Source organism: Zosterops lateralis (genome assembly GCF_965231275.1).
Source record: "Zosterops lateralis genome assembly, chromosome: 3".
Lineage (NCBI taxonomy): Eukaryota > Metazoa > Chordata > Aves > Passeriformes > Zosteropidae > Zosterops > Zosterops lateralis.
Window position 1 is genome coordinate 35,256,609 of NC_139764.1, and position 23,189 is coordinate 35,279,797.

Below are 23,189 nucleotides of genomic sequence, written 5' to 3' on the forward strand. Positions count from 1 at the left end.
GTGTGAAAGGACATTTAGTAAGAATAATTTTTAAGTGCCTTCTCTTGCTCAGAAGACTTAACAAGATCAAGTAAATGAGATACAGTGACTCTTGCTGAAGGGTCTTCTGAAAGCATCTTTTTGATTATGGATGCCTGCAAAAAATTAAATGTCAATAGATTTATTATTATTATTTTCTGGTTTTAGTTTATACAGTAACCAAAAATATATTAAAATCCCATACCTCTGACAGAAATCGGTCAGTGAAGTCATCTGGAAGCACACCTTTTCTAAGAGAAGGCCATATCTGAAATTAATAAAAGATTATCAAGATAGTTTTGGTATGCTTTTATTTGTTACATTTTGTATCTCCATCTTATGACCCATATAGTTTACTGAAGTAGTTAGGAAAACACAAATCTACAGGAAATGTAAGGCTTCAAAAAGTAACTGTAAACAGGTTTTTTTTTCATTTAGTTCTGCTTTGGTTTAGTTTAATGACCTTTTCATCAACTATTACCCATTTCTAAGCTTAAAAGCTTCACACACTACAATGACATGTTTGTTTCAATGAGTTTTCTCTATTTCACAACCATTATCATTCTTAATTTAAAAGTAATGGGTTTATATTGTCTAATGACATTAAAAGAAAAAAAAAAAAAGACAACTGAATTTCTGTTCGCAAGCCAAGCAGGTGTGCTTCCTCCTTTTCATTATATTCAGTACCACACAATTATTTCTACGTCATTGGATAAAATACTACATGGACTTCAAAGCAACTAACAGAAAATTTGTCATTACATGCTTTAGAAATGGCTTTTGGTTAACAATTTTTTCTTCTATATGACACTGTCTCTCACAACATCTGATAGGGAAGCTCAGGAAGAACAGGCTGGACAAATGGATGGTGAGGTGGACTGAGAACTGGGTGAACAGCAGCTCCCAGAGGGTCCCACTCAGCAGCACAGGGTCTAGTTGGAGCCTGTCACCCTGTAAGTGTGGCATAGCAAGCCCTTTACAACCACTATCCAGTAAAATAACAACTCCCATGAACTTCGAGTTTTTCCCCTACTCTTTAGCAGTACCTTTAGTCCCTACCTGCTGGAGATCATCAGCTGAACCAGTTATTCAGCACAGAATCATCAACTTTGCTTTTACACAATGTTCTTGCAGCAAGGGCTTGCCAGCACTGGAGTTTATCATCTCCCACCAAGTGAAATTCCTTCTAATCTAATGAAGCAGAAGACCTCCTGACCTAATCTGAAGACCATCCTAGGACTTTCCATCCACATAACTTCCCCACCTGCCTGCAGACCACAAGATTTTTATAGTTTAAGGAAATTATGCTTTTCCAATTGTAGACACCATGGGACTATGCATGCATTTGCAATCAACTGTGAGCAGGAACAGAGGATCTGAGGAAATACTGCCAGATGGGCTGGACAGAGCCAAGTTGAACAGACAAACTGACAGGATTTTCTCACACTGGCAAAGGGGTCTGACCAACAGTGTTCAAAGTCTGAGTCCAACCACAATTACTTTAGACAAGATACCCAGCAGCTACATCACTGTCCTACCAATAGGTAGGCTTACACATAAAAAGCTCAAAACACATCCAAGATAGCTTTTTAAAAAACGCTTAAGTAACATGGAGTTTCTTTTTGAAATAATATCTGTTTCACACTTAACACAGCGTGTTCCAAATCACTTTTGTTTTCATCTTGGAAAATTGCAAGGGTTTTGATTTGGTAGAAACTCTTTTTGCTCCACTGTGCAGTGAAGACAAGAGCATGGCAGAGACAAAATGCGCTCAGCCATAATTTTTGTTTTCTAAAATAAAAAAAATGCTCCCTTTAAGTTTCTGATCAAAGAAAAAGATTTAGAAAAAACTTGACACCCTTTTTTAACTTGATATAACTTGACATTATGCTTTAGCATGCTTGGGCTTTAGTGTATATGTAGTAGGACAGAAGTGAAATAAACTCTAATATTTCTTTCCTTCAGTTACGACATTTCAACTGAGGTGTGAGGACTTACAGACTTTATGGAAATGAATTAAGGAAAAAAATGTAAATTCAGATAGTACTCTAGATAAAGAGATTCCTTCTAGAATGCTATCAATATGTGATACCAGCAGCAAGGCAAAACAACAACAGTGGGAATTTTTAAATTTAAAGATTACATACCTTACTTTTTTGATGGTAGCTGCATGCTGAAAGAATTTCATACCAAATTAATCCCAGTGCATAAATATCTACTTCCTTTCCATATTTGGTCCCAACCTAGAATGAACAGAACAATGCAGACATCAAATCCAACTGGAGAACAGCACTTCTTAAAGAAAAATTTGAAGTCAGCAGAAATTTCTACCCCAAGGCTACAGGACTGGCCCTACTCAATATCCTTCTTAGTTGTTAACCCTTTCTGCCTCAGACCTGTTAAATAGTGACTATTATGTCACATTGAACATCCTGAAGTGAAGACTTCTACAGACCTGTACAAATAAAGCATGCCAGTATTGCCCTGTGACACATAATGAAACAAACAATTACATCAAATTACACAATTAACAGGGGCTCTAAATTCAATTTTAAATATATGTATGGCAGCCTGATGTTACAAGAGCATTCCTTACAGCATGTAGCATCAGACTGTATGTTCACACAAAGCAAAAAGCTTTACCACAGCTGTGGTAAAGCTTTCTCCAAATAGAGCTATCCTCTCATACAATCATACCAGGGAGCTTCAGGCAACTTGCTTTAATACTGAGATTAAGATTGAAAACATCCAATGCTGAGCTTATACCACACACCTAATTACAGCAGGATAATTACCTGTTCTGGTGCCATATATGATTTTGTTCCTCTGTCCTCAGTCAGAGTCTCAAATGTCACAGAAGTCACAAGACCAAAGTCACCGATTTTTATTTTATCATCATGTGATATGAAGATATTCTGAGGCTATTTTCATACATATAAATAAAAAGAGGGGGGGGAAAAAATCACCAAATGACCAAGGTTTATCATCAAGCATAATCAGCCACAAAAGTGTTCCCCATAAAGTTCGATAACTGTTCAGAAAGTTGCATTAAGAAACGGATGGTGTGGAATGAGAAATAAGTTAAATCAATTTTTAAAAACACAAACTAAATTTCAAGTAGTACATTCTGCAGTAACTACACCTTTTTTCCACTAGCTCAGTCATAACTGTATCATGCTTTAATTGCTTTTCAAATACACTGTGCATATAACATTCTGTTATATGCTTTTCACTCTTCAATCCTAGCCAGAACTTTGGGCAAAGCATTTAGTCTTACATGGAATTTCACTCAAGTCACAGTTTCTCCTAGGCACAGAAGGATCATGTGTACTAAACCAAATGCAGAATTAAGGCTTACTACAAGTACCTCAGAGTATCACTTTTACATTTCCCTTAAACTTCCCCTTTTTAAATTTGACAGTGTCATGGCTTAAGGCCAGTTGGCAACTAAGCACCATGCAGTGGAATGGGAGGGAGAATCAAAACTTGTAAACTGTGTTAAAAACACTTTAATAATTGAAACAAAAGTAAAATTTAATAATAATGGTAAATAATAAGATAATAAAAGGACTAAAAAAACAAACCAAAACAAGGAGAGACAAGTGATGCACAATACAAGTGCTCACTACCCACTGACTGATGCCAGATCCCCTCCCCGAGTCCAGATCAGCCTCCCTTCCATGTAAGGAAAAAATCTTTGACTTAAAATAAACACTACCTAGTAGTAACCAAAATGTGCATTATCAACATTGTTATAAAATTGAATCCAAAACAGCACTGTACTACCTACTGAAAAGGAATTAACTGTATCCTAGCCAAAGCCAGAACACAAAGTCAACTGAAAGTAGAACTATATATGCTTCAATGAAGTTTCCCAAAGAAGATAAAAACATTTAGAAGTGCCGTTTCTTTAAAACAAAACCGAATAGCCTCACGCTGTCTTTTACTCAAAGAAGCTCTGGTGGACCAGAAGGCCAGAAGATACTTAACAGTCAACAGGAAGAGACCTTTGTGTAAAGAATGTTCAGTGTAGCTGTTCTGTTCAAGTCTGACCATGTCCACACATTTAATACTGTACCTATAGCTGGCTACAGTATTTAATTCTGTTCCAACCAGGCACAAATTACTTTAATCTCAGCTTGAACCTATCCTGCAACTTTGGTTCTGGGCTATGGTGAACTCAGATGGCCGAGCACCTAAACTGACAGCAGATCAAAGAGGAAAGTTCCTCAATTCAAACACAGGTAGAAGAGTTAGCAGTATAACTTGGTTCTGGCCAGCAGAGGGTTATCCTATACCACCTCATGTCATTTGCTGGGACTGGGGAAAGAATTCGCTTCTGGGTCATGGGAGCATGACATGATCAGGCAGGGCTCCACAATGAACTTTTTGCATGTGGATCACTCTGGTTTTAGACTTCTGATTTTAATCTTGTTACTGATTTTGTTTGTGTTTGTTTTCTTATCTCATTGTTGTTTCCAGTAAATTGTTCTTATCTCAACCTGTGCTCTTTACCTTTTTTGCCTCTAATTCTCCTCTCCAGCCTGCCACAGGGGACGTGGAAGTGAGCGAGCAGCATGTGGATTCAGTAGGAACATTAAGAGTGAATACCACTCCTCATCAACCACAGCCTTATTCCCACCTCAGCTGATAGAGCATAAGACTCCTAATCTCAGGGTCAAGGGTTTGAACCCCATGTTGAGCATCGAATACAGCCAGGGTGTGTAGGGGGCCACCACACTTAGGAAGTTTTTCACAAAGTGAGTGATTTAAAACTCGGCAAGCAACACTATAGCTTCCATCCTGAAACTGTGAAAGCTTTGTCCCTTATAATCTTTACATTGAAATAAAATGACTTATGACTGTACATATCTAGAGGCTGAAATTCTATCCAAAACTCTAGCATTCAAACGTTTCTATGGGTACACAAGACAAAAGTAATTAGAGCCATGTTGTTATCAAACACAGCATGTATTAGGATAGATAAATTAGCCTTTTACAATATGGCAAGAAACTCTCTAGACTCAAATTTCTTTTTCCAATAGGCAGCCTTGTGACCCAGTAACTGAAAATGCCTGTTACCTCATGACTACTGATTCTTTGAACTATTGCATTCTGACATCCTCCAAGTTTACCTTCTGATTTTAGGATGAGGTTCAGCCAGCTGCTGAAAGAAAATCAATCACTACAATATCCAAAGAAGCACACTGCTAAGGTACATATTAGAGTAAGCAAAGACTAACAATTTAACATTCTCTGGAATTCCAGTAAGTACACTATCTTCAACTTTTAGGGGTTTTTCCTTTATTTACCTATCTTACATACCTTGAGGTCTCGATGAATTAACTTTTCAGAATGAATATATTTCACTCCTTTCACTATTTGTAAGAATTTGTTTTGTGCCATTGCATGATAGCTTTGGTTTTCTCTATTTTTTTCAATCCACGTTTCCAATGTCCCTTTTTCACAGAATTCCATTTGGATGAAAAGACAATTTCTTATGTCTGAATTCTGGCTTCAAAAGAAAATGACATACCATATTAAAATTGGCAAGATACAATTCCCCCCAAGTCATCTTCAAAAGCCCTTTTGGCTAATAATCATTTTTGGAGTTACCCAAAACAAAGTCTGCAAGTCCCTTAATTTTAAGACAAACCCTAGAACAATGTGTATTAAATAAACTGGACTGCAACCCAAAGAATCCCTGCTCAGTTGCTACATACTCCTGGAATATTTCTGAGGTTTTGCTTGCTTCCTAGTTTCCCCACCTGAAGTTTTCAGAAAGGCCAAGTCCCATTTCCCTCATACCTAGAGGCATGTCCTATCCAGGAAGAAATACCACTGTCCTTGGCTCCCATCTGGCCTTGTAGGAACCACTGCAAGTCCCTGCCACGTGTTCTCTATTCTGCTCAAGAGACACAGCATCAGCCTTCCTATCCTGCCCAGAATGGTCATGTTCTTTCCAACTCTGTCCTGTCAAGAACGTATTGCAGTGACCATTTTTGACACTGGTCTGCTAGTCACAGAAACCCTTGTGAGAGCTGGAAATCTAGGTGGTTCACCTATCTGGCAGCCTCACACATTCCAGAGAAGCCCATAGGATAGGCTGAGGCTGGAGATGGCGAGGGGAAGGAAAATCAAAGAAAAGCGTGTGCTGTTTTTTCTTATGTACACTGTGATGAGTGCCCTTGAAGAAAGCTGCTCGAGGCACTGAAAGAACAAGCATTAAATGGCTCAAGACTCTCTGGAGCCTTGAGGTCAGGGCACAACCTGAGTTCCTCAGTTTTAAGGACTTTTTTTCCCCCTCTTTTACCCAATAAATGTTTAAGGTAAAATAGATACAAGATCTTGAGGCTCCAACATATTAATGGTTCAGTTTTGACAGACCTATTTTCCCCCCATTTTACTCCTCATTTAATGAGCACAGTTATGAAGACGTATCATGCCAACCATCATTTTGAATCCATTAATACTTTACGGCTGAAGAGTATGAATTCATAGCTAATGAAAAAAGCTTTCCACAGAAGCTTAGAAAAGTTAACAGTCTAACCTACAAGTAAAACTCTCACCACTGTTCTACCAGAATTCTCAGCATCACAAGGCTACCTCAAAATTAAAGATCATTTCATTTTGTAATCCTTTTCTAAACAATCAAAACTGTTTCAGGCATCATGGTTAAAATACTAACTTAGGGAAATAATTAAATCTATAATACCTACTGGCTGACCAGTACTTCTTATAAAAAGGAAGCTTCTGATCAGGAATTTGGTAGCCAAGTGTCAGACAATTTTCTAGTTTCTGTTGTTAATTCTTGCCCCAAATTTTGAGTTCTGCAGTCTTACTCTCCTCTATAAATTGATTAAGTTCCATACGTTGAGAGAGGAGAGAAATATAAAATTATATAATGTATCTTATTAATCAAGAAAAAGAAGATAAATATACTTAATGACATACAACCTGCTACTGGAAAGTACTGTGCCTTTTCTCCTAGCACTAAGATTGCACATGTGCATTTATATTTGCATAATAATTGGTAACCAGTTATCAACAGCATAAAGTTCACAATGGCAAAAGAAGTTTGTGAATGCAAACTATTATTTTGTAGTTACCTTGAGTCTGGGTACTTTATATAGTCATCCCCTTTCCAGCTGCAATGATACCGCACTATGTTCTCATGTGTAAGTCTTGCAAGTCCTTTTGCTTCACGATCCACTTTTCTATCAGGAGGGGGGAAAAAAATTGGAAAAAAAAAAAGTGTTTCCCTATTACAATGTAATATAAAGTTAAATAAAAGATATGCTATCAAGTGGCAGGAACAGATAGTTTTATATTAATTTAAGAACAAAGCATAATAGTCTCCTTCATATAAGTTCAAAACTGAAGTTACAAATATGGTGGGTTTTCTTTCATCTGCTCAGTTATTCAATGTGCAAAAAGTGCTTTAACCACATTAGGAATTAAATCCCCACTCAATAAAAGCTGAAGAAGCAGATAGCTGCAAACCTGCCAGCAGACCAGCAGTCATTACTTAAAGAATCAGTAGAAGGCTTTCAATATAGTTCTCAGGATAGCAATACCAATGAAAATAACATGTATTTTCAAAGAACACAAGAATCCAAAGGGAAATGTACACATTATACAATTTAAAGGACAACTATCTCCAAGAATTTAAAACATTCTCATAGATAACCTAAAACAAATTAATTTTTTCAACTGCTGATAAAATATTCCACTAGGTAATGGTAACAGAAAATTACTTTAAAAAAAATTAAGATCATCACTCTCTGCTGAGATTTATAAAAGACAAGTAACACAGCATGAGAGTAATGACTACATGGGTCACATATAAAGCATTTTCCAATTACAAACCACAAAATTTATTACCTGGATGTTTTTTCTATTTTCCATAATTACGGTTATTTTGCCTTACTGACATGGGAATTTTCCATGTAGCCTGTCAAAAGTAACTGGGCTGCTTTCAATGTTTTAATAGCCATCAGGTTTTCTTCAAACACATTTTGCTATATTAGCAACCAGAGCACTACCGTGTTCAGGGAAAAAAGAACTTAACACATTTTTACAGCTCCATCAGAAATTAACCTGTTACATGCAAAAATTAACAAAGGTTCAGGACCACTTTCAGCTTCACTTGGAATTAAAGAAAACAGTTTACTAAAAAGGACAGACAGTTAATAATGAAAATCACCTAAATGCTCCTAGTATTGTTGAAGAGAGAAAACAAACTATTAAAATCTTGATTAAGGTTGTCCTAAAAGGCAGAAGTAAATATACAGTACATACTCTGTTAACTCAACTCGTTTGATTGCATAGGTTTTCTTATCAATCTTCGATGTTGCCTTGAAAACATTCCCAAAACCACCTCTACCAATAGGCTTTATATTTTCAAAAAGATCGAGAAATCTTTAAAGGAAAAAAAAAAAGGAAAACCACACAATTATACTTCATTTTCAATTAGGGGTAAAAAATAATCTTGACAGATTTAATACATCTACTGCAATATCATTCTACAGTGATCATTTGACAAATCTACAGGTCTAAATCACAGCCTTGGAGACTAAAACAAGGGAAACGGATCCTTTCAGGCCAGTGTCAGGTAATTTCCCACACATCTTCACATAAATGACATTTTGTAGGGAGCTTTAAATACCATTGCTTGCCAATTTCTAGGCATGGTTCGAAATTCCCAGGGAAAAAAAAAATCTAATTTCAGTTTTCTTTGACAGTTCTTTCTACAGCAGTTTTTTCTTCCTTCTACCATAAATAAAGAAACAAATGCCTTACAAATACTAATTTAAAAAAAAAATCCTTCTTACGTTTTATTGACAGTGTGTGGAGTCCCATTCTCTTCTCCAGTATTATTTGTGTCCACATCTGGCAAACTTTCATTTGAATCTGACATGCTTTTCTCTTTCTTGTTTCTTACATTAGCAAAATTAGGTGCCAATTTTCTTTAATAAGGATAAAAGCAAAATTTATAGTGAGACATTTTTCTAACACATGATGAGAAAAGAAATGTACTTCCCAATAGCAGCACTTCATTACTAGAGATAGAAAAAATAAAGTTATTTGCAATATATTTTACAGGAGATAGCAATCTCGAAATAAGCACATACCTTTTGGACTTCCCCATAGAACTTTGTGTGTTTTTCTATATGGAAAACAGAAAAAAAAAAGCCTCACTGAGATATCCTGAATATTTTCACTGTACTTGGTTTAAAACATGTCTGATATTGGAGCTAGGAATTGCCTATAAATATGATCATACCTTATGTAAGCAATGTCATAAGAATGAATCTCAGCTCATTATTTTTCACATATGCTATGCATGATATTATCATTGCAAATACATGCATAACATTACCATTGGTAAAAAATGAGCTTAGTTTGACCCTTTTCTTGGGAGTACTGCCATTTGTTAAACACTACATAAATTTGATCCACAATACAAAAGGAAATGACTAATGGTTAACAGTACTGAATATTCTTAGGAAAAATGCATGTATTTTCCAGTAATTGGTAAATAAAAGAACAAACTGATGTTACACTCTGAGAAGAGGCATGCCCCATTCATGGTCTAAAATGTAATTATGAGGAAGACCATTTTCATACTATACCTGAAGAGGCGAAGACTTTTCACATATTGCCATGCCTTCCATTTTTTCTCCCAACGTTGAAGATGAGTCGTCAAAGCAAATGCTGTTTCTATTGAAAAATAATGGACTATTTTTAGGTGAAAGTAACAATAATAAATAAAATTATTGTCACAAGAAAAGAACTACCACCAAAAACCCCACAGTTTTAAAAACCTGAAAAGGCATTAACAATCATGCCTAATTTAAACTACAAAACATCCTGCCTGAAGGCCACCAAAACAACACTTTGTAATATTCTCCCTTATTTGTAATATTCTCCTTTATTTCTATTATTAAATATTATTAAATGAATCGATGATATCTAGAAGATAGAAGAATGTTAAAGTGGTAGTGGCACTATGGTCAAACTACTGGTTCTCAAATCACATATCAAACTTAATGTATGTTCTGTTTCTTTTGCTAAGCAATTTTTTTCCTTTGGTGGAAATGAAGATTCATGCAGAATGAAAAAAGGTGGGGGGGAAGAAAAAAAGGGAGAGAAGAAAGCAGAATATGGAGCACAGGAAAGCACTGAAATTGAATTATACTGAGTTTACAAGAGTGTCACAATAGGAAAATGAGTGTAAAATGGCATGAAGTAATGCTATTGAATGAGGTAGCATTGAATTGAGCATTGAATGAGGTATTGAATGAATTTACATCACAGTAAAAATGCTTCTGAAAGAACTACCTATGGCGAAATATTAATAAATCAGAAAGCTCTAAACTTTTTATAAGCTATCCCATACAGACTCACATAAAATTGCACAAATAGAACAAACTTTGCTACAAAGTTTAAGGAACAGACGTTAAAATTACATGGCTTTATACTGCAATAAAACAATAAAATGCTATCTTTTATTTGGAATTAGGGCACATTACCCTCTAAGATTAGTAAATATATTGTTATCACATTAGCAGTGAACCCAACTTACTCTGAGTCAGACTCAGTTGGCACTTGAGAAGCATTGCTATATTTGCTAAATTTCCAACTGCCATTGGATCTTTCGATTTCTATCTGGAAAAAAAAAGCCAAGAATGTTTAATAAAATCACATAAACAAATCCCTAGTGCAAAAGATGCCCTCCAAAGAGGGTAGAAGGAAGATTACAGGGTCCTAAGAGCAAGTTGTTAACTGCACTAAAACATTCAAAGCCCTGCAGAAGAAAGGCACCTGCCCAATTTCTGCCTAGAGAAAGAAAAAACACAAGGCCCTGTCACAATGAGAGTAGTATACAGACACATTTACAAAAGCAGAGTCTGGATTCTACTCAAAACCAGGATAAGATTTATGAAAAGTAAGTATCTTTGTTGTTTGCTGCATGTGCAACTGCTGTGTGGAAAATGAGAAATACATAGGCTTTGATATATGTAATCAGCAGAACTGAATATCTGAGTCAGTACAAATTGACGTTCAATGTCTTCAGCATAAAAGCACTGCAAAACTCAAAACTAATCTGGGGTTGAATCAAAAAAAACTTATCCCAAATACTTTGTAGAGGTTCTTCCCCTTCCTCCCCCTACCCATGTCATAAGAGCATAAGAGCAACGTAAAAAGCAACATCAACACCTACATAATGGATATAAATCATCACATCACAAAAAGTAAACAAACTTGTTTTCTTTTTATGTTTCCTGGTTTTCCATCATGATATAATGAAAAGAAAAACATAGGGTTTATGTTACAATGAGAGCCAACAAATAAACCTCTTTTTTATAAATAGGATTACTGTACCTTTACTACTATTTGCCAGTTACATCTTGCTTGTTACACAGACACCACTGAGAATTAATAAAAATTAAAATCAAACCAAAACAACCCACCCCAAATTTATACCTGGTATACAAGTTCTACTTGAAGTAGTAAATTTCAGACTTCAATGACTATAAAAAGATCCCTGGGTTTGCAACATAAGAAAATATTAAGCAAGGCTCCTAGAGCTATAACAACCCATTAATTAGTTACATGGTCGACTTAAAAACATGTTAAAAGCATTGAAAATTCACAGTAACAGCCAAATAATTTAAAAAGTACTTAAAAGTAAAAAAGACTTCTTCCCTCCCTCATACTACCATCCTTTGCTTTAAACTACACTCCTTTTTAGTTAGTTCATATGTTCTGTGCATTTCAGAAGTGGGTTTGGATCATTGAGGGAATTCTGATAATTTTTTGCACATGTGAAAATAGCAGTTGCCAACACGAAGACAACAGCTCTGCTCTCCAGAGAATGGTGCCAGCAATTGTTTCATTGGACTATGCCTTGGAACACTACAGAAGGCCAGTCCTGCTGATTCTGACTCCTGCTTTTGCCTTTCACATTCCACAACAGATTTTTAATCCAACACAAGACAGTAAAAGAAGTATGTTCATAGTCTGCTAGTTAAACAACACTTCATGCAGAAAACAATTGGTATATGAGTCAGAATTTAGACATTTTTAATATGTGTCCATCCTTGAATGACAACACATCAGACCTGTTCTGCAACAGAGCTGTATCAACTGTTAGATTTTCTTTTTCAATCCAGAATGGAATATAGAAACACAACGTAAATTCTACTAACAGTAGCCCAACCAGCACACTAAAATATGGATTGTTTCCCTCTTCAAAGACATCCATGGAATATGCTTTTAAATGCAATGAGGAAATGGGTTCAAAGATTTAAACTTCTGTGTTAAGGCTAAATATAGCACATACTGTCAGAGAGCTTTCCTTATTTACCTTCTCATATGCTTCCTTTGCAGCAGCTCGTTTTGCAGCAGCTCGGGAAGGTCCAGTGCCCCTTCCATACAAATCACCATTAATTGTACAGCTAATAGAATACCTGTAAAACACAACAGGGAATCAAGACTTATATCCCATATGACAAGTCTTAATTTAATGATTTTTAAACACTACAATCAACTGACATTATAGAATGGAAATAAGAAATATACATCTTCAGGACAGTGTTTCCAATGTACATTTAATCTAATTAATAATGGTACATAACTAATTCGCTGTGCCTTCAAGATAACTCACTTTCAGAGCCTGGTACAATCATGAAAAAGATTATTCTGGGAGGTTGATTAACACCTAGAGGACAGCACAATCATTGGTCACAGCCAGCAGAGCTTCATTTAGGGAAAGTCCTGATTTCCTTCTATGACAGGGTACACCACCTAGCTGATCTAGGAAAGCAAGATGATGTAACTTTTTTGGACTTTGGCAAAGCTTTTGATACCATCTCTCAGTGTCCTTCTGGACAAGTATCTGGCACACAGCTGGATAACCATGCTTACATGACTGGTGAGCAACTGGCTCATGGGTCAGGCACAAAGGGTTACAGGGAATGTGGTGACATCAGACTGGGGTCCTGTCACTAGTGGGGTTCCATAGGGCTCCATTCTCAGCCCTGTAATCTTCTTCAACGTCTTCATTAACAACTTGTACACAGGACCCAAAGGATACCAAGTAATTTTGCTGACAAGACTAAACTGGGAGGAGCTGTTGACTCCCTCAAGGGCAAAGAAGCCCTGCAGAGAGACCAACACACTAAAATTAAGAGATAGGCAACCACTAACCATGTGAAATTTAACAAGGCCAAGTGCTGAATTCTGCAGCTGGGATAGGACAACCCAGGTTGTGTGTATAGACTTGGTAACAGGCGGCTGGAGAACAGCACTGCAATAAGGCACCTGTGGCTCCTGGTCACTGGCAAGTTGAACATGAGCCAGCAGTGCCCTGGCAGCCAGGGGGGCCAACCCTGTCCTGGGGGGGCATCAGGGACAGCACGGCCAGCTGGGCAAGGAAAGGGATTGTTCTGCTCTGCTCTGAGCTGGGGCAGCCTCACCTCCAGTGCTGGGGGCAGGTCTGGGTGCCATAATATAAAAATGACATTAAACTATTGGGGAGTGTCCAAAGGAGGGCAACAAAGATGGAGAAGGGCCTTGAGGGGAAGTTGTATGAGGAGCAGCTGAGGGCACTTGGTCTGTTGAGCCTGGAGAAAACTGAGGGGACACCTCACTGCAGTTACAACTTCCTCAGGAGGGAAAGTGGAGGGGCAGGCACTGATCTCTTCTTTCTGATGACCAGTGACAGGACTCAAAGAGATAGCATGAAGCTGAGTCAGGATAAATTCAGGTCAGATATCAGGAAAAGACTCTTCACCCAGAGAGTGGCTGGGCACTGGACAGGCTCCCCAGGGAAGTGGTCATAGCACCAAGCCTGACAGAGCTCAAGAAGCTTTTGGATAACGCTCTCAGGGAAATGGTGTGACCCCTGCTAAAAATCAGCTAACGTGACCAAGAATAACTAATGGCAGCATTAGTACACACAACAAAGTATTAGAAGATAAATTATATCTTACGTGGGAGCATGGGCACCCCCAGTACAAGTTTGGTTAGGATAATCAACTATTACACCCGTCCTCTGTGATAACATATTTAATAGGCTGACATAATCTTTGTCTAGCGCAGGTGATGAAGTTGGTTGAGTTGTCATTAACTCTGCAGCTGCCACATTTGAGGGTCTCTTTTCCTATAAAACAAACAAAACAGGTAACTTAAAAACTTAAGCCTAAAAAAATACATTAAGATAAAATGCACAAGAACTAATATAGCTGCAAGGTTTGTCCACATTTCAAAAGACTCTTAAGGAATCCCAAGTTTCCATTAACTGAGTCCTTCCCGGCAAAGGACAGCCATCCCAAGCATAATTGTTACATTTTGAATAAATGTAAACTCCACTTTTGCCTTTAACAACCTCTTGCCACGCCTCATCCCACCCCTTTCAGGAAAATATAGGGAACAAGCTGTGAAGAGGGATGGCAGCAGGATGCTGCTGATGCTCCCATTTAGCAAGGGCTGCAAATGCTCCTGTGCATGTACAAGATGGGAAAGCAGGACTTTTCAGCTGTCTCATGATTAGTCAACATCAGAAACACATCAGCAAACATGCAGCAATTGTGTTAAAGTAATGACAGTGACACAATAAAAGCCATATAGAAAAAGGTAAGGAAAGATTTCCCTCAAAAAGTGCTAAGAAGCATTCAGAGTCAAAAAGAAAAATAAAGAATGGCAAATAAAGAAGGGCAAAACACTTGGCAGAAAACTAAGGCACAAAATTCAAACCTAGACTTAATCAAGGAAGGATAGAGTATATAACCAGCTATACTATAAAGAATATAATGAAAAGGAAAAAAGAGATTAATTAGAACACGTGAAAGTAAGCAATTTCATTAGCAGAGTGGCAACAGACACACTGAGTAACGCCCTAGAAATGTTTTGAAGACATTGAATCATTGAACAGTTGTCAAGATATAAAAGGACCTCTGTCCTCTCTGGATACACCAAGGCAGCTTAAGAAAGGGAGATATATTTCCTTTTCCTCTTGTAACAGCAGAAGAGGAAACACTCATAATATTAGATATCAACCCTATGGAAAAATAGTCAAGAAAACAATTCAGTGATAAAAAGTAGAAAAGTGCTGAATAAGACAGAACAAATACAACTTAAGTAATTAGAAACTGTTTCAAATTAAATAACATTTTACTGAAAGTCTACTTTTAGATATTCAACATTTACTACATTACATGTGATGTACACTGCTTAGTAATCCCCCAAAACTTAATCCTACTATTTACTCACCTGTTTCTCAATCATCTTCCATGTTTCTTTTGCTGCTACTGCTTTTGCTTCTTTTTTACTTTTACCAGTGCCTCTACCATATTCCTTACCGTTTATTTTGACCACAACCGTGAACCTGCAATAAAGGAAACTTGTCTAAAACATTGCTACATTTTCCCCACGTATATACTTCAATAACCCTATCAGATTAAACTTTAGGTTTATTATCTACAAAGCACTATAGGATAACTGGGAAGTACTGAAGCATTAATGTGTTTTTACTATAGCAAACCTATGATTATTTTAATTCTTTACTACAAATATTTTTTAAAATTTCCTCTCTATGCATGTACTTTATTAGTTCCAACAGTATTTTTAACTGCTTAACTGTTTTTTAAAATCAAAATAATTTAATTTTTAAAGCATAAGAATAGATGAGGTCAGCATTGTTACAACCAAGGTTGTGAGGCCCTAACACCAGGATGCATCTCAGCAGTGCAACACTAAACAGAGGAAACATTAGCTAATCTTGATTTCATGAAACCAGCTGCAACATTACACTCACCTTTAATACCCTGTGATGTACAATGCTTAGTAAGAGCAAAAAACACATCTGCTGCTTGTGAGACATGAATTTAAATGCAGTCACAAAAGAAGCTCCACCAAAACAAACAAAAAAAAAATTACCAACAAACACACGCAAACTCCAGTCCTGCCTTTCTGTGCTCAACTGTTGATCCCTTCCCTCTCTGTCCCTCCATTCCACAACTGTGCATGCCCTGCTTCCCATATGGCAACTCCATGACTCAGAATGGGAATCGGATGCAGCTCAGGACTGACAGTACTGGGTCTTGCTGGGATGGGGTTAACTTTCTTCAGAGCAGCCAGAATGGGGCTATGTTGTGGCTTTGGGACTAACACAGGGTTGATGTTTTACCTACTGCTGAGCAATGTTTGCACAACACCAAAGTTTTTTTCTTTTACCCATTCTGGCCTTCCAGCAAGCAGAGGAGGGATATGTGAGAAGCTGGGAAGAGACACAACCAAGGCAGGTGGCCAGAGGGATATTCCATGATATAGGGCATCACACCCAGAAATAAAAGCGGGGAGATGAAGAAGGAAGAGGGGATACCCAGAGCTATAGTGTTTACCTTCCCAAGTAAACACTGGACATGAAGCCCCACTTTCTTGGAAACATCTGCTTGCTGATGGGAAGGAGTGAGCAACTTCTTTATTTTGCTTTGGTCACACATCCAGCTATGCTTTGTCTATTAAACTGCCCTTATCTCAATCCACAAGTTTTTCTCCCTTTCACCTTTCTCATTGATTCTCTCCCTGTCCCACTGGGGGAAGTGAGTAGTTGGCTGGGGGGCTCACTGTCTCCTGGGGGCAACCCACTGCTGTGCCCTAATAATGAATGGTTCAATTTCAGACAAATCAGCCCTTACAGACCGACCTGTCCTGCAGCTGCAAATCCCCTAATGCTTCTGATATTGCCTTTGCACAAAAGGCAACAGAGGAGAAAACAAACTGGATTTGGCAGAAGCACACACTCACAGCAAGTCAAAGTGACCGTTAGAGCCTCAGGGCACCTCTGTGCTTCAGACTGCAGCAGAGCTGCTCACAGCCAACCAGATGGACTGGCACAGTCAAGGTACAGCACCGTGAGCTCCTCTGCAGGACAATTGGTGTCAAATAGCAAAGTGACTTTAGGAACTCACTTTTTTCATTATTTCAACCTCATTCTCAAATTTCCTTTAATGAAATGATTGGATGGGAAATAATGAAGATGCAGAACAGTGCTTGCTTTCCATTGTTTAAGCAAGCCTCAAAAAGAAATCTTAACAGGGCAAGCAGTAGGAAAAGGCACACACATAGTGTGCCACATACTCTACACATAGGAAACAACAAAATAAAAACAAAATGCATAAGACAGGTTGTTCTTTGGAAAGGAGTTTTGTCACTCAACCCATACCTAAGCACTGAATACTACACACATTCAGCTGTGACACTGCATCCAAAATACACCACTTTATTTAAGCATCCTAAGGAAATCTGCAGTGAGTCTCCATGACCAAGTTGAGGATTATCTGCAGGAGTATTACATAAATTGGTCATAAATACTGAGTCATACTTACTCACCATGGACCCCAAGTCAATAAGCAATTCCCAGACTTGATAGGTTTAGGCAGGATTGGCCTAATTGTCCACTCTTTGTGTTCCCAGAGCAAGAAAGCTCAGGACTGAGCCGCCCTGGGCTCCTTTAACCTTTACATTGTGTTCAGCACTGACCCTGTCACACAGTACTGAAAGCACCAGAACCATGATCTCTGGAGGTATCTCTGCACCATGCCTCAGACCACTGCAAGGTGATTTATGAGCTCAGAAGAGTTAGGGAGCCAGCTTACAACCAGCAGTGGTCAATGCATCCAGTTAGCAGGTAGAACATCGGGAAAGAGCAGCACAAGGGGACTGAAGGAGGCTTAGAGCACATATCACTACAGCCAGACACTTTATACTGTATCCTTGGAATAGCCAAGTTACCCAGGATTTTCCTAGATACCACTGTCACAGAATGGGCTGAATTTCATTTGTGAATGTAGCAGAACACATAGAAAAAAGAATGAAAAAAACACAATAAATGGGATAAGTAATTTGGAATGTATGTAAATTCTGTCAGCCCCATGCCATTCTTTACTTTGAAGAATGAAGGCATTGCTGTGTGATCACAGCAGTGGTCTTGACAACAATAAAAATTATTTTCTTGAATCGCATGAGCCTCATGGGGAAAAAATTAAGGTAACTGATTAACATTTGAGGTCCAGATCATATTTATTAATTTATTCTGGGATGGTAGTCAGATTTAAGAATAAATCTGTATAGACAGTGCTATCTGACAATATTCAACATATCAAAAGAAACATATTAATTATTAGCATAAGGCTTGTCTTCATGCAAGCTAGCAAACATTTTAAAAACTCACACAAGGAACTATCACAGATCTTGAGTATCTACAACCTTTGGCAAGGGAAAAATACACTGAATCAGTGTTTTAAAATAAAATATATTCCATCACCTCTAATTGTCTCTAAAAGGGAAGGAAAACTTCTTAAACAAAAGACCCTTTTCCTATAAGAGATGTTAAAAAAATAGACTACACATTAAATACATTAGTATGCAAGCAGTTAATAAACCCAACCTTTCTGGATGGAAATCAACAATGCTTTGTAAACACTTTACTTTGTAGCATTTAAATCATAAACTGATATTCTGGCTGTAACCCAATTCACCCTCTGAGAGGAGATGCAGAACATGCAATAGAGTTACTAGTAAGTAACAGGAGCAATGCTGGTACTTTCTGAAAAAGAGCCATCACCCTTGAAATAAGTTTTCACTTTAAACTATATCCACCCATGCACTTAACATTCAATTCATGATTTCAACCAGCTTTCCCCCTACATATGTGCTTTCAGCAAGTGGAATTTGTGACTACAAGCTTTACACAGTTTGTTCATTGCAGGAAGAGCCCGGCTAGTTACTGACATGCAGAGTAAACTTACTCAGGATCATGAGATGGGCCCTTCATATCGATGGTGTCATAATCCACACTAACTTTGTGTGTTTGACAGTAATGGTTGATCCTCCCCACATACTCAGAATCCATTCTGACAATCTTCAGGAGATGCTGCAAAGTAACATTCAAAGATGTGTCTGTTGCTCTAAACACAGAACAAAGGCAGCCCCTAATCCTGGTAGAGAGGTCACCACTATGACAGGAAACTGGTGCCAGTAACCAAGTTCATTGGAAACTAATTAGAATTTCTAATTCAAATGATTCATTTGCAAAAGCTTTGGAAGTCATTGCTTGGAATAACAGTTTTAGAAAGCAGACTGGAGAATTTAGTGATTAGAGAAGATTTCTTAGCAGATTTCTTGACAGAAAATGATTGAATCATTCCCTGAATTCTGTGGGAGGTAAATAATCAATAGCGTTTCTCCAGAATTAGAATCGGTTCCTTCAGAGGGAAGGCCCTTAACGCCTCCCTTGGAGCGGCGATGAGGCCGGCACAGCCGCAGGGACCACAGAGGACCCCGGGCCGCCGTCCCCAGCCGGGCTGCGGGCACCCCTCCCGCACGGCCCCCGCCCGTCCCCCCGCGGCCCCGCTACCTCCGAGCCGCCGCTGCCGCCGCTCCGGGACCCGCGGCCGCTCCGGCAGCAGCCTCAGCTCAGCTCAGCCCAGCCCAGCCCGCCGCGCAGACCCCGCTCAGTTTCGTTTCCCGCAAGCGCCGCCTCGCCCGCGCGAAAGCGAAACCGGAACTGAAAATGGAAAGGAGCGGGCGGGAAAGCCCCGCAGGAGCGGGACGGCTCCGGCCCGAGGCCCGGGGACCCGCGCTGTGCCCGGCGGCCCTGAGCTCACGGGGAACGGCGGCTCCAGGGCGGGCGAGCGGCTCCGCAAACACCTGACCCCCCTCCCGGCCTTGCCCCTGACTCGCTGGCGCTTTCCTGTTACAGTAACCACAGGCTACGGCTCCGCAACACGGCCAGCAGTGTGCACCCAAACATATGCAAACCCCTCAAGCCCACAACTCCTGGGGTTTTGTATCCTGGCGTCAGTCCCGCTCTTCCTTCTCGTCTTCTGTCTCCCTGCTCCGTGTTCATCCATCGCCTTATCACCATGTCACCTTATCCAAAAGGTCGGCAGTCACCGGCTCCGGCTGTTACTCTCAGTTGCTCATTCACCTGTCTTAACGTCTTATGTTATCCTAAAGGCTGGGAATTCGTGGCCTCTTGTCTCAAACTCCAACCAGGAGCCCAATCTGCATTTTAATCGCAGGCCAAGACACCTGGGTGAGTAGTATTCCTCAACACATTGAGCTTGAAATATCCACATTATGGATACCACTGAACGTGAATGCACTTCATAATAGATCTCTTACTGAGATAAAGGAAAAAAGAAATCAGCCACCAAATTAATAATATATTCTATGGAAGTGGGAAAGAAAAATCCCCAAGATTAGTTTTCAGGGGCTACATGTTTTCTTTGGAAGTGTTTATGATATTCTTCCTTTTTAAAAGACACACAGAGCAATTCTTTATTTAAAGATACCAAACTAACATTCTTACATTATCACTTCTAGAAAGTGCAGTACATCTTATGTTTCAGCTTGTTCTTTTCCTGGTTCTCAGCTCCTGCAAGGGATTTCCAGCTTTCAGTGAGCCTGCAGAAAGAACAAGGAGAAATTAATGCACTTGCTGATACATAAACCTATCAGACAAATCTGTCAGGAGTGAGCTTATTTGCTGACCCTGGGGTCCAAATAAATAACAGCACATCAAACAGCTGGCTGAAGTTCAACAACCTTGCAGAGATTTCTCCAAGTTTACATAAAAGCGCATTTTACAATTACAGTCATACTCCAGAGTGAACAAATACTTTCCATGCAGAGTCAGTTACTGAGAAAATTAAAAATAAAAAAAAAATTTAAAATAAGTTTAAAATGTAATTATCATTTATGGCTTAACTGCTTCAATTCTATAACAGAAAGCTTCTAGTAAAAATATGTACCTTATATAATCTTGTAAGACACGAGCACAAACATTAATTTTATGTAAATGCACCTTTTTCCAAAAGTATACATAGGATCCACTGCTCACTGACTGCAATGCAGGGCTCTCTGAAAAAAAAAAAAATGCCATCTTCCTAAGCAGAATGAATCCTAGAAACTCAGCTGGTTTTAATCTCTCTTCTGTGTAAATTCTGAAAAACACTAATTCAGTAGAGGCACATGAAATACACATGCCTAACACCTTTTCTGCCTAATAAAGCACATTGTATTAGAGCCAACTAGAGAAATTTTAATAAAACTTCTCTTATTGTCTTAACTACAGGATCTTTAGCCATCTCTGTTTCTTCTCACAATGTCCCTCTCTCCTTAAAGGCTTGTCTTCTGTGGTTTTACTTGCCAAACTCTTGGGCACATCCTTATCTGATGGAAGACATTGGGTAACACACACAATTTGGCCTTGGATTTGACTCCAATGTCTTCCATCAGATAAGGAGATTGCTAACAAAGGTGCACTTTTTAGAAATGAGAGTGACCTGGAGTGAACTTCCAGTTTTTTGGTAAGAGACAAAGTTTGCTCCAGCTTTGTGAATTGCAGTTAACGATTAATTGATATTAGCAGTATTAAACACCAATTAAATTAAGAAAGTTGTTTGCTGGCTGTTAAAACATACCTTGTGTTTCTCAAAACATTATCAACAAACATAAGCCTGTTAAACTTCACCTTGAGGAAAATCATCAATTCTGAAACAGCCTTTGGTGTATATACACCTAAAAATCTTGTTCTGTGAAGCTGTTCAGGCCTTCATTTGAATACCTTTGTAATTCATTTACTGCATAAAATATTGACCTTTGGAATTTCAAATAATCCATATGGGTACTCCAAATAGTGGAGTTGCTAACTTTGGCTTTATTAGGAACACTTGCTGCTGGATGATTCAATCCCCCTGGCTGCTGTGCCTGCAGGTCACTGCAGAAGGACACGCTCCAGAAGGTAACCGGGAAAGCCCAACTGAACCAAATCTTTTGTGTGTGTCTCCTCCTCACCCCTCGTGCAGGTCCCTGCTCAAGGACTGCTTTGGGTGTACGTGTCCTGTGCACCTGATGCCTTAAGTTTCAGCTTTCGTGTTTTTCAGATTCTGTGCTGCCTAGGGATACAGTTTTGAGCCTCATATTAAGTGCTAGTAAGCTCTGTTCACAGAGTAGGTAGATAAATCCTTTTCCTGCTGAAGACCAAGGACAACTTTCAGGCCCAACAGCACAAACAATGGTGGACTGAAGGGAGGAACGAGAAGGATGAGACCTCACAAAATTAGGCTGTAATTAGATAATTAAACCCCAATATGCAAGTGAACCAAAACTTATAAAAATGTAAGACTTTGTGACCGGTCAACCATTCTGCGACCATTCTAAGTCTACCGTGGGTGTGGCCCTGGTCAGGCTCCTGTCCTGCCCAAGGTGTATATATGTAAGGTCCTTCAATAAATACCTACTCTATTCTCTATCTCTGTCCAGTCTCTGTTTGAGATCATCCCTCTTAAGGCATCACATGGAATGCTTCGAACTACAGCCTTCAACATCTTTGGGCTCCACGCTGCGCCCCCGTGCAGGGCCCTGTTGGTGCCGTTCCCTGAGGCTGGGAGAGGCTTCCCCAGCGGCACAGCCCGGGGCTGGCACAGCCCGACAAGCCGTGCCAACAGCCGGGGGCGGGCAGCCCGCCCAGGCGGGAGCGCCGCGGGGGGAATTCTCTCGCGGCAAAGCTGTTCCCTGGCACCACCTCAACAGGTTATTTTCCAGCCGGCTGCCAGCCGTCCCGTTGCCTCATCCAGAACGCATTCCTACACAGAGGAGAAAAAACCAAAGCAAAACAGCAAACACGGAAACACACGCCCCAAACACCGCGGCGGGGCGCACCCACCCACACCACACCAGAGAGCCCGCAGAGCCGCTCCCCGTGCCGGGCTCGGTCGCCCCGCCAGGACTCCTTTTCTCCGGCCCGGCAAAGGGAGCGGGGCGGTACCGGGAGCTCCCGCGGCCTTTCTCCCTGCCCCGGCCGCACCGCCAGCCCCCAGGAGCTCTCGGGACTCGGGCAGAGTCTCCTCACAGCCCGCTCCAGCCCCCCGCGCCCTTTCAACCCTCCTTTCCCGGAGGGCGCCCCGACAGCGCCGCGCCCCGCCCGGGCCCCGCCCCGCAGGCCGGCCGTGAGGGGCGGGCTGTGAGGGGCTGTGAGGGGCGGGCCTGTGCCGGCCGTGAGAGGCGGGCCTGTGGCGGCCCCGCCGCGCTGTTCCCGGCACCGGCGGCTCTGGCCGCGCTCAGGGCGCTCCCTCCGCCGTCCGGCCGGGGCGGCT

General features: G+C 39.9%; 1 protein-coding gene across 5 annotated transcripts; it reads right to left on the reverse strand.

Moving 5' to 3' along the window:
• Window positions 1–11: 11 nt before the first annotated feature.
• On the reverse strand, window positions 12–22,850 carry EIF2AK2 (eukaryotic translation initiation factor 2 alpha kinase 2). 5 transcript variants are annotated; one of them, XM_083857566.1, is made up of 18 exons: window positions 22,335–22,850; window positions 20,897–20,952; window positions 20,402–20,467; window positions 18,837–18,961; window positions 15,298–15,412; window positions 14,019–14,188; window positions 12,392–12,494; window positions 10,607–10,689; window positions 9,654–9,741; window positions 9,153–9,187; window positions 8,853–8,987; window positions 8,320–8,439; window positions 7,128–7,235; window positions 5,344–5,533; window positions 2,814–2,939; window positions 2,166–2,261; window positions 224–286; window positions 12–134 (listed from the first exon to the last, which is right to left on the reverse strand). In XM_083857566.1, the coding sequence occupies exons 4-18, from the start codon at window positions 18,938–18,940 to the stop codon at window positions 15–17; spliced, it is 1,656 nt and encodes a 551-aa protein (XP_083713692.1). In that variant the 5' UTR covers window positions 18,941–18,961; window positions 20,402–20,467; window positions 20,897–20,952; window positions 22,335–22,850; the 3' UTR covers window positions 12–14. The 5 variants fall into 5 exon arrangements, with proteins under 5 accessions (XP_083713692.1, XP_083713690.1, XP_083713689.1 ...); XM_083857564.1 differs by having other exon boundaries at window positions 20,402–20,496; XM_083857563.1 differs by having other exon boundaries at window positions 20,402–20,496; window positions 20,844–20,952.
• Window positions 22,851–23,189: the final 339 nt, after the last annotated feature.

Bases quoted from the DNA above. Each gene is read 5' to 3' on its own strand.
- EIF2AK2 (XM_083857565.1), bottom strand. From the start codon at position 18,940: ATGGATTCTGAGTATGTGGGGAGGATCAACCATTACTGTCAAACACAC. The intron at 14,189-15,297 runs GTGAGTAAATAG...TTTGTTTTATAG, and splicing joins GGAAGATGATTGAGAAACAG to GAAAAGAGACCCTCAAATGT. The intron at 12,495-14,018 runs GTAAGATATAAT...TGTGTTTTACAG, and splicing joins GGGGGTGCCCATGCTCCCAC to GTATTCTATTAGCTGTACAA.